At 37.7% G+C, this 20106-nt stretch overlaps 1 protein-coding gene across 1 annotated transcript; it reads left to right on the top strand.

The window, feature by feature from the left end:
• The first annotated feature begins 12680 nt into the window (after positions 1 to 12680).
• MEPE (matrix extracellular phosphoglycoprotein) lies at positions 12681 to 19734 on the top strand. Its single transcript, XM_023252235.2, has 2 exons — positions 12681 to 12768; positions 17961 to 19734. Exons 1-2 carry the CDS (start codon positions 12715 to 12717, stop codon positions 19419 to 19421), a joined length of 1515 nt encoding a protein of 504 aa, XP_023108003.2. The 5' UTR covers positions 12681 to 12714; the 3' UTR covers positions 19422 to 19734.
• Positions 19735 to 20106: the final 372 nt, after the last annotated feature.

Below are 20106 nucleotides of genomic sequence, written 5' to 3'. Positions count from 1 at the left end.
CATATATATATTATATATTATATATATATAATATCTAATATATTGACTTCTAACTGCCTATGATACAGAGAAATGTGTTGCAGAATAGTGTTAAAAATAAGTTGGGGACCAAGATCCCAGAAGGTAAAACCATTTCCTATAATATTAATTATATATATATTTATGTATATATAAATAAAGACAATTGAGCCTAGAGCACAAATACAGGGAAGATAGGTGTAACATTCCAGAATACATGAGAGGACAAAACAACAAACAAAACAATTAAAACCTTACTCCTGGGTAAGGGTCCCATAGCTGGAACCGACAGCATAGGTGCCTAGTTAGCTAACATTTTATATGATTGCTCTCATTCAACTGACGTGTAAGAAATGAAGAAGCCACCACAAAATGAAACACGTCCCATGGACTACTTTCATCTTAAAATCTCTTTAAGGAGCAACTCTAGGTCAGCGTGACCCAGGAAAGCCAGGCTACATACATCATCTGTGGAAGTGTCCATTCTTGAGCCCTCAGCCAAAAACCAGAAGAAAATCCAAGTGAAGATCTCTTGCCCTTCTCTATTGCTTCCAAGTTTGGTTTTGTTTTCCAGTTAAATACAGATGGTGTGAGGACAACTTTTTTTCTTTAAAAAAAAAAAAAAACCAGAATGCTGTTCTTTACCTTTGGTTATTCGTTCCTAACAAACGTTATGGCACAAGTGTTTATGACACAAAAACATTTAGTAAACTTACATTAGTTTTGTAGTTCAAGCTTAACTCAGGGGCAAGTCAAGGGGGTAGAATCAACATTTCTACTTCACAGAACTTTAGCAAATGATCATTCTCGTTTTTCCCCCCCCAGTTTGTTCTCTGCAACCTTACAACCAGAATAGGCTCTTTTCCCCCCGCTTCTTTTGTCAATTGCAGGTTCTAAATTTAAGGCCCAAGTTGATTTTTTTTTTTTTGAGGCTTTGAATTCATTTTAACTCGGGAGGATATATATTTAGCTACTGTCAGTTTACTCCTCAATAGGCCCCGCAAGCTAAGCAAATTTTTTCTCTCAATTTTTCTTTTAAAATTCAATGAATTTTCTCTCACTGAAAACATACATTTAGATAGAATTAAACATTTTCCCATCAGGGAAATTAAGGAGAGATACCTTACAGGTTCTAAGCAGTTTCACCCGCAGCTTCTCTACCGCAAGCATTTCTGCCGCAAGCATTTCGCCGCATAATTAATTGACCGTAAAGCAACTTTGCCGTAAAAGATACAATCACGAAAAACAAAAGAGGCATTTCTTAAAGGGGGCATAATGAAACATGAAAAATCAACAGAATTAAAAACACTTGTTGCAAAATACAAAATATTTGAATATATTCAAAATATACAGTGTAGATTCAAGGCATTATTGCAGAAATAACTGATTGCAGAACTAACTTTATTTGTAGATTATACCTAAGCCCTTGTCATCGACATCCTTCGTTTATGGTGTTATACATATTTTTTTGCTTGATGATTCATCTATTGGGCATTACACTTTTTCTTTTTTCACTAAAATTTCTTCCTTCATTAAGAGAAGTATCAGCTTCCAGGAGTACCTGGGTGGTTCAGTTGGCTAAATATCTGACTCTTGATTTCATCTCAGGTCATGATCTCAAGGTCATGAGTTCAAGCCTCCTCCCCCCCCCCACCCCTTTCCCAGGCTCTGTGCCAACAGCTTGGAGTCTGGAGCCTGCTTCTGATTCTGTCTCCGTCTTTCTCTGCCCCTCCTCTGCTCACTCTCTGTCTCTGTCTCTGTCTGTCTCTCTCTTTCTCAAAAATAAACATTAAAAAAGAGAGAGAGAGAGAGAGAGAAGTATCAGTTTCCAAATACTAGGATGCATATTGTCACATGTCCTCTGGTAGACGTCCCTAAGTTCTGTGGGAAATGTGGGTTCAAAACTCTGCATCGTTGTATAAACCATTATGAGGGCTAAGGTTTAAACATATAAAAATGGGAGTACTGTGTCAGATGGAGAAATCAAACCAATTAAACCAAACTGTCAATGAAAAAAGCACATTTAAGAAATATCTGAAACCTTAAAATATTATCAGTGAAAAGCCAACAAACATTCTCTAAGGCTGCACCATATATGAGGCATGTACCAGGTGCTTACTCTTTTATCTGCATCATTCAAAAGTATAAAGTTAATACGTGGCACCTGGGTGGCTCAGTTGGTTAAGCGACTGACTTTTCCCTTCCGCTCAGGTCATGATCGCAGGATTTATGGGTTAGAGCTCCAAGTCAGGATTGCACTGACACCACAGTGCCTGCTTGGAATTCTCTGTCTCCCTCTCTTTCTGCCAATCCTCCCCACCCACAACTCACACACACTCTCTCTCTCAAAATAAATAAACTTAAAAAAAAAAGTATAAAGTTAATATTATAGAAGAATGTAAAACCTGTAAACACTGCAAACTTGCTATTACAGAAATCCTGAATAATTCATTGCTTTAATAGAATATTAAAATAAGCATTTTAAAAAATGTTTATTTTTGAGAGATAGAGCAGGGAAGGGGCAGAGTAAGAGGGAGACACAGAATCTGACGCAGGCTCCAGGCACCGAGCTGTCAGCACAGAGCCCCACGCAGGGCTCAAACCCGTGAATTGCAAGATCATGACCTGAGCAGAACAAAGTTGGATGCTAACTGACTGAGCCACCCAGGTGCCCTTAAAATGAGCATTTTAGTGGTATTCACATCTGTCTACTGCTTATACAGCTTAATATCAGTCTTGAGGTTGACTGTACATTTTTGCTTGTCATTTCCTTTTCTTTACTTCTATTTCCTTGTTAGCTTCCTTCTATATCACCCAAATCATTTGCACTTTGCTGAAATTCTGGTCATTATAACTTATGATTAGAGAAGTATCCCACCAGATCCTCTTAAGCTTCAACTTTAATATTTCTTTTAATGTTTCATTGCTTTTGTTCCTCTCATCAACTCATACAAGGAGACATGGTAAGGAAATAAACAGAAGACAGAAAGGAGATACAGAAAAATGTCATTTGAGTACCAGATGATTATTTAATGATAGGAAGAATGGGTTAAGTGGGTAGCCATCATTTATCATTTAATATCGAATTAGGTACCTGGCTAAACATCTTGAAGACATTTGTTAATTTAATGTTTATGATGACCTTATGAAATAGTATAGTGCAGTGATTTTCAAACCTCCCTTTCAGGCTTTTTATACTTGCTACATATGTGAACCTAAGCAAGTCACTTAACCGCTCTATGACTCATTGCTAAAGTCAGGATGATAATAACAGCACTTACATCATAGAGTTGCTGCAATCCTCACATGAGTTATCGGACCATATTCAGAATAATGCTTGGATCATAGCAATCATTCAATTAAAGTTTAGCTTGTTACTATACTCCTCATTTTCAGACAAAGAATTTGAGGCTCAAAGAGTTCAATTTAGTTGCATAAGCCACTGACCATAACAAACAAGTGGTGGAGTCAGTATTTAAACTCAGGTCTGTTTGACTCTAAAGCTACTAGTGTTAAATGTCCCCGTTGTCAGTGACAATACCCAAATATTCTAAAATCCATGGTTGAATGGTAATGAATCAACAGTGGCTTCAGTCCAACAGCCTAAATTCTAGTCCTAGCAAGTGTTTCAAAAACCAGCTCCAGACACTCAAAAAGGATCTGCAGAATTTGGACAAAACAAAAATAGCGATTCAGCCTAAACTAGAAAAGACACCATTCTCTCAGCTAAAGCTATCCAAGGGCTGTTTTATTTGTTTTATTTTGGTTTTTGTCTGCTTGGGAAGTTAGGAGAAATTGGGAGTTTATTTAAATCTCATTATATATAATTTATAGTTTGTTAAAAATTGTGTTTAGCCAAAGATAATTCTTATCTTTTGGTTTGAATTAAATCATTCTTACATTATCATTCATTGATGCTTCACATGTAGTTCTAATGTAAATTATCCCCCCAGGTACTATAATATTTTTAGCCTGAATTATTGCAATCATTATCTTGGCAGACAGATGGGGCAAAAGAGGTGAGCAGGCAATTTCCCCAGAAAGGTTTATTCTAATATGGGTGTGCTACTTGTTTCTTGGAGAAAGTCAATGTCTTAAGTAGACCATTCTATAACATTCATATCCAAACCCAAACTCTCAACGTTTCTCCCAAAACCACTTCTGCCATTTCCCCTATATCAGTAAAAGGCAACTTCCTTCTTCCAGTTGCTCAAAACAAAAACCTTCAGAGTCATCCTTGGTTATTGATTTTCTGTCATAATCCACATCTGGTATGTCAGCAAGTCCTATTGGCTTTAATTTCAAAATATATCCAGAACTTGACCAGTTCCCCCAATCCTTTCTGTCATCACTCTGATTCAAGTCCTAATCATCATTTTCCTGGATTTCCTCAAGAGCTTCCTAGCCCATCTCTGCCTTTCCTTACTTCAGTTACTGCTCTGCCCCAAACCTCCAAGGGTTCCTTCTGAGGGTAAAGTCAAGAGCCTTGCAATGATCTATAGGCCCTATGTCATCTGCCATCAACTACCTTTTTGACCTCATTTCCCACTATTGACTTCATTCAGTCTTTCCAGCCAAACTGCCATCTTTTCTGTGTCTGGGAGAAGTCAGCAGGCTCTTGTCTCTTGGGTTCTCCTCTTCTCTTTTTTCTCCCTAGATGTTCTTCTTCTCCCCCTAGATGTTAGTTGTTTATAGGTCTTTACTCAAAAGTCACCTTCCCAGGAACTCCCTATCTAGTATTTCAATCTAGTGTCCCCATGTCCCCACCCCCAGTGTTTGTCATCTCTTCTCTGACTTATCTATATATTTTACTTATTTGTCTTGTTCATTGTCAGCCTCCCCACCAGATTATAAGCTCCAAGAATACAGGATTTTTTCTGCTCCTTCACTCACTGCTGTTTCCCCAGTGTCTGTCACATAAATAGGCACTCAATACATTTTTTGTTGAATGTTGCTAAATTTAATTCAGACAGAATTGAAATTATAAACTTTCTACACAAAAGGATAGCTAAGATGTTTTCCACTTATGCACTTGTTAGTTATTCAGAGAGTCCTATTCAATAGTTCTGAAATCAATTTTAATTATCTGACAACATCATACACCAAACTGGGGTATTTATATTTTCTGTTTATCCTACTTTCTGGAACATTTGATAGCAGCTTTCACCACAAAAACATTTTTAGATTAAAATTACTTTGCCCCCTATGGTTATCTGTGGGCACTGGTAACAAATTGTTTGTTAGTGCTAAGTGAGTCTATGCTGATTGGCCATTGGGAATTCTAACAAACTTTAAATTTCAGCAAAATTTGCTCAGAGACTGCTAATCCTGTGGAAGAAGCCAGGTATTCTGAAGGTAAAAGATACCAGGTAATTTGGCTCTCTTGATATTCTTGATAGCAAATAGCTTTATAATGTAGTTTACATTTTCAAGATCTATGCTATCCAGGTAGGGACATTGCTTTTGAAAATAAATTTATACTGTAAGTATTCCCTACTCAGCATAACTGTGTAATATTTAGTGCTTTGGCTTATAAAATATAAAATGTGTTACCAAGTTCTGGAAATTATCAACTAAAATTGATGGCTTGGTACAACTTCCTCTTTGGTTTAAGTGTTAGCATTATCGAGACCCACAATAACTCAAAGACTCTGCTTTTACTCTATACCTTCACTTACAAACCAGAATAAGGATAATGTGATCATATGCATAGTTTTAAACCTCATCTGTGCAGATATTTTACTGATCAGCATTAAGTCATTTGATAAATGACTTGTGCTGATTTCTAAAATGCTTGGATGGCTAAATTATAGCTAGAATTAAGATCCTGAAAATTGTATTAATTTAGAAGAGAATAGCCTAGAATTTTAGAATATATTTAATAGTTACATTATTTCTCCAAATGAAAATTTTTACCTTGAAATGTTTAAAGATTGCACAGTGTTTGGATTATTTTTCCCATTAAAAGCGTTTTCCCAAATAATCTCAAAGAGTGGTGTAAATTTTTTTATTTCTCATATTGGTTGCTATATTTCTCTGTGGTAGTCAGAAAAATACTTAATATTCATTAAAAAATCAACAGATTAGTAATCCACAGTTATACTGACTTTTTTTTTTTTCAATAATGGCTACTTGACTTAAATGGGCCCACTAGATCCTCTGACTATATTCACCAAAGTGTAAACATTTACCTTTATCCCTAGCTAAATGGTAATGTTCAAACATAATTTTTTGAGCTCAATATAAATTATTGTTTGCCTTTAAATCAACTACGTGTAGATTTTTCTGTAATAAGATGAAAGAATAAAAACTTACTCAAGATGGCATAGACTCTTTCTTAAGAACACTGTCTCTATGGTTACATTGCCTGGGTACTAATCCCAGTTCTGCCCCCTGGGAATTCAGGGGCAAATTTATTTGACTTTCTGGGTCTATTTCCTAATCTAAAACAGGAATAGTAATGCCATCTAACTCATAGGGTTGTTTTGAGGCTCAATTAATTGAATATATAGAGAATTTTAGGACAGTGGTGGCTCGTTTTAGAGTTTAATGCATTTTAGCTACTAATATAAGGATTACGTAAATTGTTTCACTCTGGAGCCCACAGATGGCTACTTGCTCAGATATACTGCTGATGAATATAAGGACCTATATTGGGGGACCATCCTGGTAGCAGAGAAGAGTTTATTCCTCACAGTGGAGCCTGCTATGCTGGCCCTCATGTGAGGAATCTGAGTTGTTACACTAACTTATTATGAGTTAAACAAATAATCAAATTAAATGATCTCTCTCTAAAAACAAAAGGGAAAAGTTTGGGCTGACAATAGAACAATATATAAATATAAATATATATAAATAAATATATATATATATTTATTTGTTATGTGTATACACACACACACATATACATTTCATTTCTATCAACTGACTTGTTTTAATAGCATTGGACAGTTTTCATTTTGACATTATAATAATTAGACATGTGAAAGCTCTCAAAGTACCTACACTTGGATATAAATTATACTTTTTTTTTTAAATACGAAAATGGACAATTGGAGGAAGGATGTTTGTGTATACTTTTGTGTTTTATTTATTATTAGGACTGCAGCTCATAATTGGCATTGCTTTAGGGTAAAATATTAATGTCTTTTTGCAGAGAGTCTTGAAGATGCAAATTGTTTGTTTGGGACTCCTTCTTTTCAGCGTGACCTGGGCAGCACCAGTAAGCATTTACCAATTCAGTTATATGCATCATAGTATCTCTTGCTCTATTTTTTTTTAAAGCATGTTGTTTAAATTAGTAACCCCTACTTAGTTTAGTTGTAATAAAGTACCAAGCAAACAGAAAGCATCCAGCACTTGACACCAATGTCTAACACCAAGGAGGACCTCAATGAACATGTGCTGAATTACAAAATGTCAACATGTTGCCTTTTAAGAAATGCCAAAAAGAGTTGTTTTTGAGAAAATTAGTAGCCAGCCACAGTGTTTCAAATCAGCTAATTTTAATCAGTAAATGCGCAGGGACCCAAAGTATAGCTAAAGAACTTCTCAGTATTTTAAAACTGAAAAAAAAAAAAAACAAAAACCGACCTGATTGTTTTAAGGCTGACCAACTAAATTTTGTATATACATGGTAATGGAAGAAAACCAGACCTTTCCTGTAATTCTTGCAACACCCCAACACTGTGAAATGCTGCTAATGATTTTCACTTCATCAGCAAGGCTAAAAATGGGAAAAAGGACCCCTAGGTTTAACATAAATTGAACTGCAATTTCCTTTTGTATCTTTTCTTCCCCTGATTCACCCAGATGGGTACTCAGGATGTGACTAAATTATCTTGTGAAAATGCTGAGTGCTACCAATATTTTCTATAGTGTAGACACAGTGCTAATTAGATAATGTATGAAAAGCATCCTAGCTTTTCAGAGCAACCATTCCAGTTGGAGAGCATGGAAATAAGTAGTCATCCTGTTGCTGGAAGTACTTAAATATAGGTCTTGAGCAAGTGAGTGACCAGTTAGGTAATCCAGTGATGAGCATGAACCACACCATCTAGTGAGGACAGCAGAAGTTGAGGAAAGCATGGCCCCTCTTAGCACATATCCTTTCACAGTCCTGTGGTGGGCTATACTGCTTAAAATAGGCATCTGCCAGCCCCAATCCACACAACTCAGCTCAATCATCACCACAGAGGCATGTGCTTAGGCGTGACGGGGGTTGAGTGGGTCTTGCTGACCCAGCTCAATCCCGCCAGCTGAGGACAAATCTATTTCGAGCAACATATTCCCAGGAACAGCTGGAATGGCACCCTGTGACCATTTTCCAGTAAATGTTATGTCAATATCAATCCAGTTACCACTGGTCAAGAGAGGGAGCCAGCATCCTTCCCAGAGGGAGACACAATGCCTTCTCCATTACAGGGCCACATTCAAGCGTGGGAGAATTGCAAAGTGAATGTGGGGGAAGAAGGGAGGGATGCGTCTTTCAGATGAAAGAGGCTCAGCAAGGACATAGAGACAAAATTTGTAATTATGAATGGCTAAATGTAATGTTTTCTCCCAGATATATAGATCTCATTTGAGCAATTACCTCAATTGTTTAATAATAGATTGTGGTATCAGAAATTAGAATATACTGAGTCACTCACATCTGTTTTGGAATTACAATCCAGATTCAAACTGTAGGGGGAAAAAGTTTTCTTCAACCCTCTTTGGGTCTGTGGCTCAGTCAGCAAATTAAACTGACAGAAACAGATTAACAGGAGAAAAGCACACAAATGTTATTAAATTTCTACATGCACGTGGAAGCCTTCACAAGAGAATGAAGACCCAAAGAGGTGACCAAAGCAGGAAGCCTTTATACCTTTTAGACAAACAATTTGTGGCAATTTGGTAAGACAAAGGGGTTTGGGTTAGTAGTCCAACAAGGGCTAGGTAGTCCTTATCTTCCTTAATGAGGAGGATTAAGTTAGTTTAACAAAATTTCCTGTGGATTCTTGTGATGCCATCTCTGAACTGATAAGAGTCTATCTCCAGTAACAGGAGAATTGGTTTCCTGCCTTGAGGCTGAAAAGGGGAACTTATTCTGCATTTTCTACTTCTTAATTGCCTTCAGTTCAAAATAATTTTTTTTGTTTATTTATTTATTTTGAGAGAGAGCGAACACAGAGGAGGGGCAGAGGAAGAGGGGGACAGGATCTTGCACTATCAGCACAGAGCCCAACGTGGGGCTCAAACTAATGAACCGTGAGATCATGACCTGAGCCAGTCAAGGGTCAGATGCTTAACCAACTGAGTCACCCAGGTACCCCCAGTTCAAAATAACTTTTATGTCAAAGAAGCATATTTTGGGGGTGACATTTTGGTTTCCTTCAAAAATAAAACTTGAAAAATGGGAGAAAAGATGGTTATTGGGCCATGCAATTCAATTAATATTCATCAACATGCAGTAGATTACAAAGACTCTAAGTTACTTTGTTGTAAGTTCATGATTATCATGAACTATATTAAAGTATTCTATCTTACCGAGTATAGTTTTTAATTCATATGTATGTGTGTTCTATAAGAAGATTCCGAATACCCCAACCTGTTGTTTTTTTTTTCTCTTGTTTAATATCTACCCATCTCATTTTTAGGTTTCTCTTCTCTGTAGCCTCATATTCAGAATTATTTTCACAGTGTTGATACTTTTGAGAAATGATACAATGATCTAAATTTACATGCACAGGCTAATAGAAGAACCAACATAAGAAAAAATGTCAATAATGGATTGAATTATAAAATATGCCTTGAAGGTACTTCATGTAAAATTCAGGAACATTTCCTCTTCTTATTCTTTTTTGCATATAGCAGGCCACTTAAAAATTTATTATTTTAACCCTGGAACTTTGAGACTGAGGATTCAGTTAAAATATCTCCTTCACTTCGACAACTACCACCAGTTTAAGCATAGGCAACTTTGTTTCTTCTACTGCCTATGTAGATATAAATTTTATAGCTTACAAACTGTAAAGTGCTATGTAAATATTGGTATTATTGACAAGCTATTTTTGTTTCTAGCATGTAATGGAATGTTAGGCAGATCTGCCTTGGAGCCAAGCCAATAGCACACTTTTAGTAAAGTATTGAATTTATTTCTAAGATAATTTTATCAGTCAGCGTCCCGTCAGGAAAATAAAACCCACAATAGGGTGGGTGTTCAATAGAGGGATTTTATTTGGAGGATAATTATAAAGTAATAGGACAAAGAGAAAGAGCAAATCAAGGGTGGTGAGGCAACCCAAAATTGAAGCTACTAGCATCCCTTGGGCTGAAGAAACAAAGAAGGAGGTGCTGTTCTCTGTGCCCTGAGTGGGGGGGAGAGGGGGGCAACAAATATAGGACCACAAAAGAGGTATGTCCATCCCAGAGATGCAACCCCAGAGAGAGCCTTGGTCACTCTCCTTCTACCTTTCAAGCTCAAGCTAGGCCTCCCATCATCCAAACCCAGACCGAACCCAGATGGCAAAGGAGCTTGGGAAATGTAGTTTGTAGAGGTCATCCCAGAGAGAGCAGAAGTACAATATCCGAAAGGATAATTGCCTAGATCTTATTGCAGAAAAATATAGAACATTAAAGTTTATTCAGGAAGAATACTTTCTAGGTAGATAAGACCTTTTTATTTCATCTTTCTCTTGAGGGTTTCTCTCTCTTCTATGACTGATACCACCATGATGCCTGCTTCCACTTTAGCACATGCATTTAAACACAAACTAATCCCACCCATTGGTTCCTCTTCTCAAATCTGAGATAACCTAGGAATTTCAAAAATAAATAAGAAAATAAAAATACTGGGACTAAAAGAATTATGTCTGTTCTTCCACAGCAGGCTTGCTCCAAAATTCTCAGGTCCTCTTCTGAATGCTCTCCTGTGACACCTAAATTTTAGCCCCAAAGCCTGGAACAAGCTGCCTGTAGCTATTCCTTTCTAGTTCCTGGCATTTCTGCACTTCAATAGCTGCCTCTCACCCCAGGTATTCTCAAGATCTTTGGACACTTTCATATCAGATCAAGAGAAAGTATTTGTCCCGATACATAGGCCACTGCATTTTCCTTTCCCTGAAAGAAATCTCTGCTCGGGTGACTGGCAACAACAAAGTCCCATTCCTGGGTGTGATCCTAACCCTTACATACAGGGCTATGGTTTTACTCTTGCTGGACCATTAGCAACATCAGTTCTTTGTTCATACAGCAATTACTAAACTTATACAATCAATACACACATACAATCCACATTATCAGATTCTGATTTCGGTTCACTGATACTGAACAACTCTCCATGTGCCAGTGAAAACTTCTTTTTCAGTTGATATCAGAGACATCCATGCTTCCACATCTGGAGTGGCACCCCTTCCCCAGCCTGGCAATGCTCCTGTGCCTGAATATGGTTCTATGATGGAGATGGCCTTGTCTCCCTCTGGAGGAGGAATACGGGCTCCCTCTTCTGCAAGGACTAACATAAACATGACTGTAACGTATGCATCTTCTTTGGTTGGAATGATTTTCCACACTGAATAGTACAACCCAGTCAGAGAAAAATAAATGAGACAATTATTGTGTGCACAAGTGGATGAAAGAATGAATGTTTGGTGAAGTTTTATTTTTTGTTCCCTTCCAGACATTTCAACCACAGACTGAGAAAACTAAGGAAGACTGTGTGGAAGAACAGAGGGTAAACAGAATTATTTTTCTCAAATAAACCTATTTCAACTCTGTAAAGAAAAAAGTCATGAGAGGAAATTTTTAACTGTCAAAATATTCTTGTGCACTTAGAACGCAGATGCAAAATTATACAACGTAATTTGGCACTTAATTCACACAATGTGTGATAGAAGAGAGAAACATTCTGAATTGGGATTTGTTTCTCTTCACTGTGATTTCTCTCTTCAGAGGGAGAAGTGAGTAAGACTTCTGGTGTATTATTAGCAAACTATTTTCCCCACACACGTACATGAGAACAAAACAACAAATGAGGGAGAAAGCAAAGGGCGGGGAGTTAACAAATCTTATGTTTATGTGGGGTTAGTTGTCCATATGCATCCAGAAAATTAAACAAGTACCCTCAGCATTTCATGTCACCAAATTGCAGCCTACCATGGTTTCTCACAGCAGTCTCAGAAAATTCTGTTCTAGGACCTAACAATCTTCTGTCCTTTATCTCAGCTGAAAATTACAAAGGCAAATGCTGCAAACATAAGAGAGCCTGAATGTTCATGCTGTGAGTTTTTCCAGTTAGACATCAGACATGGATACTGTAAAACCTGCATTTCTCCTAATCCTTACAAGGCCTTCCACCTGAAAATATTTCCAAAGACTCCATTTCCATTGAAATTTGGTAATAAAATTGAATACACCCTGCGAGAGAGAGAGAGAGAGAACAGTTGATAGTCATCCTTAGGGAAAACAGATTTACAGGCATGTAGAAAAGAAAGGGACAAGTTTTATCCTTAGAAGCTGGCTGATACATGCTCTCCTGTGGTTATAAGAAGCACTACCATTTGTCAGAGGCAGAATTTGACTTCACCTAAGTTAAAGAATGTCTTGTACAACCAAAAAGAGAACCAGAAAACTTAATATGATATAAACACATCTTAATACAATGTTATGTCTTTGTAGATAACGTATAAAGGCCACCATGAGAAACACGGGTATTACATGTTTAAGTATGTTTACACATCTTCTGGGAGGAAAAATCACACTGACATAAAGGTAAGCTCAATCTCCGAGTGAAGTTCCTTATCATGCGCCAAACTCTGGACAAACCCTAGGGGAAAACCATAGAGGAGACAAGTTTACTTTTGATTACTCTGGGTTTCTGTCTGTGGCTGGTGCCTTCGTCCTTTTCCCACAGTCCCTGGCTCCTTAAGCATCTCTGCTATAGAACTCTGTGTTCCAGAGCTTTCCTGACACAGATGGTTCACTCCTGCCCTGACCCAAATCCTGCCCTGCTTTGGGACCTACCCCTGCAGATGTGGTACTGTGGACCCCCAATGCCTGTGCCTTTTTCTTATTGCTTCTGAGTAACACCTGATCTTTTATAAGGAAAGTTTCTGAGCATATTCTATCATATGCTCCAATGGTGAGGTTAGATGGCTATTGGAGAAATCATTTTAGACTAAAGAGTGACATGCTTTAGTTCCCCTTAAATTCATTCCACTGACAACTCCATCTGGGTCAGGATGCTTGGAAAAGAAAGAATAAGGGCCTTGTCCCTGGAGTGGGACAATAATTCTTTTCATTCAGTCCCTTCTTGCAGATTCATTGGCCAAAGAGCTGGAAACAGCTTAAAATGCCATCAGCAAAAGGACTATTTACTGTTTCCAAATCTGGTTTCGTTTCTCATGAAAGTAGTAGTTTCTATTCAGAATGTTATTTTGTTCTGCTCCTTATTCTTTAGATGGCATCTCTAAGACTAACTGCCTGTTACATTTGTTATATAGAGTAAATTGAAACTTATTTGTGGTAATCAATATATGTTGAGCTCTTCCTGTTGTGCAAGATACTATGTGAGATAAAATAATTGAGAAAAGTTAACGCTTTCTCTCCAGGAACTTAGAGTTAGACAAGAAAAAAAAAAAAAAGGCGCTCATAAAAGTCATTATAACTCAAGACAGAATATGCAAAGTGCTGTGGGAATAGTACCCCCAAAACCATGCTTCTAGGGACTTGGAGTAGAAAAAGATCAGTTCCTAGCCTGGTGTTTAAGGAAAGCTACGTAATGGACATAATGGAGCTGGGCCTTGGAGGATGAGTAGAATTTGAGCAAACAAGTAGGTGATAGAGGACACTCTCCACAAAACTCCACAAAAAGAATACTATGAACCAGGGAATGGAGAGAGAAAAGCAGAGCATAGAAAATCTCCAGCCCACTGATACAAGAACCATCATGTGGTCAGTGATGCACCAGAAGTCATTTAACATAACAAATGTAAAAATGATTGACCATCACATTCCACAGTTTAAAAGTTGTTTCACGTTTTCATTTATAAAAGAACTCTATTCAGTCTTTTGTGAAATGCACACAATTAGTATACCTGCTACTGTTTTTAAAGCTTGATAGCACCAAAAAGAAAACAAAACTTCCCATGCACAGTAGGGAGAGAAAAAAAATAAGAAGAGATTATTATAATTTGTTGATTTGCTAATGCACATGTTTAACTCAAATAGCTATATTCACAATGAGCAAATGAACTTGATTGCAAAGGAAAATATAAATGTCCACGTAAAACTAAGACTCAATGATTTAAAATAAGTCAAATGTTTAAAGTACTTTTTATCCAGAAATAATCCACTATAAAGTTTGTTTCTATTGTGTTTTTTCCTCATAGAAAAATCTTAAATACCCGTGCTCTTTGCATAGTGTACCTACTCTCAATGAGTGCTTGGCTGAGGGATCAAGAAAGACCATTTGGCACCTCTTGCCTCCTGTTTCACTAAATGTGATTCCCCATTACCCTGGCTTCCCTGAATGTGGGCTTTCGATGTCCTTTATCTTCCCTACACATTTGCTCTGTGAGGGCAAGCTTCCAGCTGACTACACTGTTTTCCTCCATCTGGGAGTTCTCATGTATTTTCACATATTTAGTTAATACATCCAAGAAAATGTCCACATGCTCAACAAGAGCCAACAGACTGAAGTGGTGGCCAAAAAAAGGGGGCGGGAGAGACAAAATTAAGCTGCATTAGTAAAAACAGGGCTGCTGCCAGGGCAAGGAAGCTACTAGACGCTGTGTGCTCTGGGCTGCTCAGGCTATATCAGAGTCTGGGGTTGTTTGGGACCCCACAGGCTAAAGGAGATCCACGGTAAGATGACAGGACTGAACATAGTGACCTAATAATTGACAATTGCAAGTGTCAACTTGGAGAAGAGAAAGCAGTGAGTTTGGAGGGAATCTTAACTTTTCAAAACATTAGAAAGTTTGCACATGAAAGAGGAAATAAATTAATCATTATTGCTTTAGGAAAAAAAGAAATACTAGTTACTAGTTGTAGGTTAAAAAAAACTCGAAAAAATAGAATATAATGAAAATTAGAATATAAATGAAAAGATCTCACATAAAACATAACAAGCAGTTAGCCCAAAAAGTGTTCAAGGAGGGAACAGCTGACCATAGGTCATGAAGCCAGGAAGGACTGGTACTAGGTGACCCTGAAAGGCTGTGATGCCTATCTCCAACTGAATATTGCTTTTTCAAGCTCAGGTTTACATTCTCACAACACCAATATGTCTAAAAGTAAAGCCAGTATCTTTTTCTCTTGTCTTCATTTTTACAGATCAATACTGCAGCCCATTATCATTATTAACCTTTCCTCTATTTGGGCACCAACAGAAGGTTTTTTCTTTGTAATGTTTTCATCTGGCATTACCCTAATCCAAGTGATTGTATCTCAGGTGTGGGCATTGCAGCATCCTCCTAACTGTTCTTTCTTACTGCTGTTCCTCCTAAACGCTGATTTTTATTGTTAGTCCCTTGCTCATAAATCTTCACTAGCTCTTCATTCTCTGCAAAATAAATCCAAATTCTTTGCCCTAGAGGCTCAGGCTCTACAGATCTCCAGCACTTTGTAAGTCTGTGAGAGCCCCAGTTGGAAATGAGGTCCCTCCCCCACTCCTCCACCCCCCACCCTCTATGCCCCTGCAGGACTATTGTCTCTGCCATTCCATAAGTCATCAGGTATTGCTTAGAACATGTGGCACTCAGCCCAATTTCTTACATGTTCCAGCCCCTCAATAAATATCTCTTATTCTTCATTCTGTATTACTTACCAGTTCAAAGGCCTATGTCATGGTGTTGTCAATTTTATCTTACGCTACGATTTTGAGGTGAAGAGAAAGTATGTTATTTGTTTCATCTATCATTGCTCTGTTGCTCAAGAGCTCCTACCCATGAGTTAATGGAAGGGGGGAGGGAGCATGCAGAAATTAATTTCAATTCAACCTGCTTAAGCTAAAGGTTATTAAATCACTGTAATAGTTCTTTAAGTAAGTATTTTAGTTTCTTTTGGATAAAAACATTCAGATCCTCACTCTCCTTTTCTAAGGTGGCATACAGGCATATGAGACAGTAGGATATGGCTTACATACATACCCCCTACATACCATATACCATATGAACGCACATGGGTAACACCATAGTGGAGGGAAAGATGTGGAATCCTCAGACATGTGTGGGCAATGCTGCTTGACCACTTGTGTGCTTCCTACCCTGCTTGTATCCTAAGATGAAGTCTCTGGCTACCATCGCTTAGGATCAGTATAGTACAGTCTTATTTGGGGCCCAGTAGTGTTTTAGCCTCTCTTGGCTTAGACCCCTCTATGTCTGAGTATGTCTCACTTTTGTCCATAATGTGTATGCTCCATCTACATTGCTCCTTTTAGAGTCACCTCATTCCCTCCACAGTGACACCTTCTGGAAAGCTCCTGAACAGACTTGCAGATGCTTCCATATCTAGCCTGTGCCACAGGGAAACAGTTGAGTGGCATGGGCAAAGTTGATCTCAGCCCCTCTTTTTGACTACATTGTTCTGCCAAGCTTATTGCAACTGGGCTGCACCCCAGGTTGGTTAAATACAGCCTATGAAGCAGCATCTTTGCAGACTTCCCCAAAAGAAGGATAAATTGAGATATATGGATAAACACTTTATTTTTCTTCTCCACTTTCTCCTTTCATTCTGTTATCATTCAGGGACATTCCTTGTCCAGATATCCATTACTTAAACTTTATGATCTAGAACTGTAGTTCTCAAATGTGGTCTACAGACCAGCAGCTATTAACATCACCTGGGCAATGTTATTAAATGCAAATTCTAGAGCCCCACTCCAGGAAACTCTGGCCATTGGTTTCAACAATACTTGTTTTAGTAAGCCTTCCAAATGGTTCTGATAAATGCTAAATTTGAGAACTATTGATCTAGACTATCCAATTTGGCTTATTGCATGACAAGCAGGGAAGAAAAGAAAATTAATGAATCCTTTTTTCTGACAATGACTGGGTTTGGAACACTGAAAATTCTTTGAATGTCAAAAACTTAGTATCACCTAGATTCATCTATTTGTCTATTTTCTGAAAACAAGAAGAAAAAAAAAAGAAATGAAAAGAAAATCTTCCTTTAGGCAGATAAATACCTCTGAAGACCAGGGCAAGAGCAGAGAGAAAGAATAATTATTTTTTAAAATATGAACTACATTTCACTTGCAATGACTTACTAGTCACAAGATGAGGACTTTTTTTGGCTAAAAATATTGCTATAACCAATTTGCATTTAAACATCTTAATATTTGGTGCAGTACTCATAAAAATTTTAATAGTGAACTTTTCACTTTTAGTCTAAATATCTGTCTTTGTCTCAACAACAATGTTGTCATTGAAATTTTAACTATGGTTTCAATTTCTTTTATTTTATCAATTATGTCTCTATGTTTGAGGAGGACCACTCTTGAAGCATATGCTCCTTAAATTCAGGTCCTTCTTCAAAATCAGGACCTAATCTACATTTCCAAATTTATTTCTTATTCGTTTCTTTAGAATTTCTATATTCAAACCACAGTTTTATTCGTATTATCTTTCAGATGTTTCCTATTTCCAAACATTTAAATGTGCCACTTATTCTTAAAATATTCTCCCTGCTTTCCTACCATATATCTGGATCCTACCCATCCTTCCAGCCTTGCTCATTCTTTGTCCATGAAACTTACTTTGGCCATTCCAGAATTATCTCTACCAACAAACCTCTATTGAGTTAATAGTCTTTCTTTTAAGTATCTGGTGGGTAATTCTTTTTAAATTGCCTAAGAATTATTAAATTTTTAAAATTTAACATAAAATAATACTTTATGCCTAAGAATTATTAAATTTTTAAAATTTAACATAAAATAATACTTTATGTTGAAAATACTTTAGCAGGAAGAAAAGAAGAAAGACAGTATTGCTCATCACAATTCTGGTAAAAGAAGAAATCAAGAACCAGCACCTAAAGAAAACATTGTCCAGGAAAGAGAGAAAAGCTTGTCCATTGTTGGAGCCAATGAAAATAATCAAAGTAGCAAAACCCAAACTCCTTTTGAAAACAGACAGGCAACAAATGAAGATGATACTATTAATAACAAAGAAAATGCCCACAGTGACCAAAAGAGATACATTTATCCTGAATCCACTGGGAATAATGGGGTTGATGATGGAGACAATGCAATCAGCAAACTACGTGACCAAGAAGAACATGGTACAGCTCTTATTAGAAATAATATGCAACATATAATGGAGCCAGGGACTGTGACTGAACTCTTGGCAGAAGAAAACAAAGAGAACCAACACAGAAATGTTCTAAGCAAAATCCCAGCAAGTGTGAACTATGTTAAAGTCCCCTCAAAAGATAGGAAGAATTATCAAAGAGATCCCCAAGCTCAGAACATTCCAGTTAAAAGCAAAAGCACACACCTTACTCAATACAACACTGACTATTCAAAACAGCTCCCAAAACTCAAAAAAATCCCCAGTGATTTTGAAGGCAGTGGTTACCCAGATCTTCAAGGGAGGGGGGACAATGATATCTCTCCTTTCAGTGGAGATGGTCAACCTTTTAAGGACATTTCTGGTAAAGAGGAACCTATTGGTCCCGACCTAAAAGGTACAGATATTCAAACAGAGTTTTCTGGCCCGAGTGAAGCCGATGCAAGAGGACCAGGTTACAATGAGATCCCAGAAAAAGAAGAAAATGGCAGAAATACCATTGGAACCAGGGATGAAACAAGGAAAGAAGCAAACACAGCTGATGTAAGCCTAGTAGTGGAGGGCAGCAATGACATCATAGGTAGCACCAACTTTAAGGAACTCCCTGGAAAAGAAGGAAACAGAGTGGATGCCAGCAGCCAAAATGCTCACCAAGGAAAAGTAGAGTTTCATTACCCTCATCCACCCTCAAAAGAGAAAAAAAAAGAAGGCAGTAGTGATATAGCTGAAAGCACTGATTATAATGAAATTCCAAAAAATGGCAAAGGTACTAGTAGAAAAGGCACAGAGCATTCTAATAGGAATCAAGCAATCTCAAATGAAAAACAAAGATTTCCCAGTAAGGGCAAAAGTCAGGGCCGGCTTGTTCCTTCTCGAGATCTAGATAATGAAGTTAAAAATGAAATAGGTTCCCATAATGGCCTCAATAATGAGGGGACTATAATAACACACAACAGAAGAAATCATTATGTTCCCCACAGACAAAATTCCACACGGAATAAGGGTGTGCCACAAAGAAAAGGCTCCTGGGGTTACAGAAAACCCCTTTCCAGTAGAAGGTTTAGGCCTCCTAGAAAGCAGGACAGTAGTGACTCATCTGACAGTGGCAGTTCCAGTGAGAGTGATGGTGACTAGCCCACTAGAAGTTTCCAGCAGGATGAAAGTTCAAATCCCTAGTCGTCTATGATGGGACGAAAAAGGAGAGTCACCTGAGAGCAGACCAGATGAGGAAGGGCAGAGCGGACAATTGAGTAAGCCAAGAAACCTGGCCTCCTCGTGAGATTTGTTATCATAATGGTCACAGTAAGAAATTCAAAGTTATGCCGCTTTTTTTAAAGAAGAAAAATTAAGGATTTGTGGAATAGGAGTCATTTAAAAATAGTTTGTGAATGTCACAAAAGCCTTCCTTTGTTGTTTGCTCTATAGATATGAAAATCAACAATCTCTCTCCTATGATAATCTGTAATTAAATAATCGATAAGAAAGTCTGCTGTCTGTGGTGCTTCATTTCAGAGGCAACAAGATTAGTTCTGTTTCTGGCAAAGGCAGTGTTATGAAGTTAATCCCTTGAGTAAATCTCAACCATTTTCCCGAATCCCACTGTGCTTATGCCAGCATTTCCTTCTTCCTCTGACCCCCCTCTGCTCCAGCGAAGATACCCTGCTTCCCGTCTCTCTACACTCCTTCCTCTGTTGTACATTTATAACTTCTTATAAGGCAAATTTTAGCTCCTGAAACAAATTTCCATTTTATCACTTTTATTAGTTCTACCTCCTTCCAGACAAAGAAGGGGATGGGGTGCAGAGAGGAACAGGGACAA

This window comes from Felis catus, chromosome B1 (genome assembly GCF_018350175.1).
Source record: "Felis catus isolate Fca126 chromosome B1, F.catus_Fca126_mat1.0, whole genome shotgun sequence".
NCBI lineage: Eukaryota > Metazoa > Chordata > Mammalia > Carnivora > Felidae > Felis > Felis catus.
The sequence above is the reverse complement of the archived record's forward strand: the minus strand, read 5'-3'. Positions and strand labels throughout refer to the sequence as shown.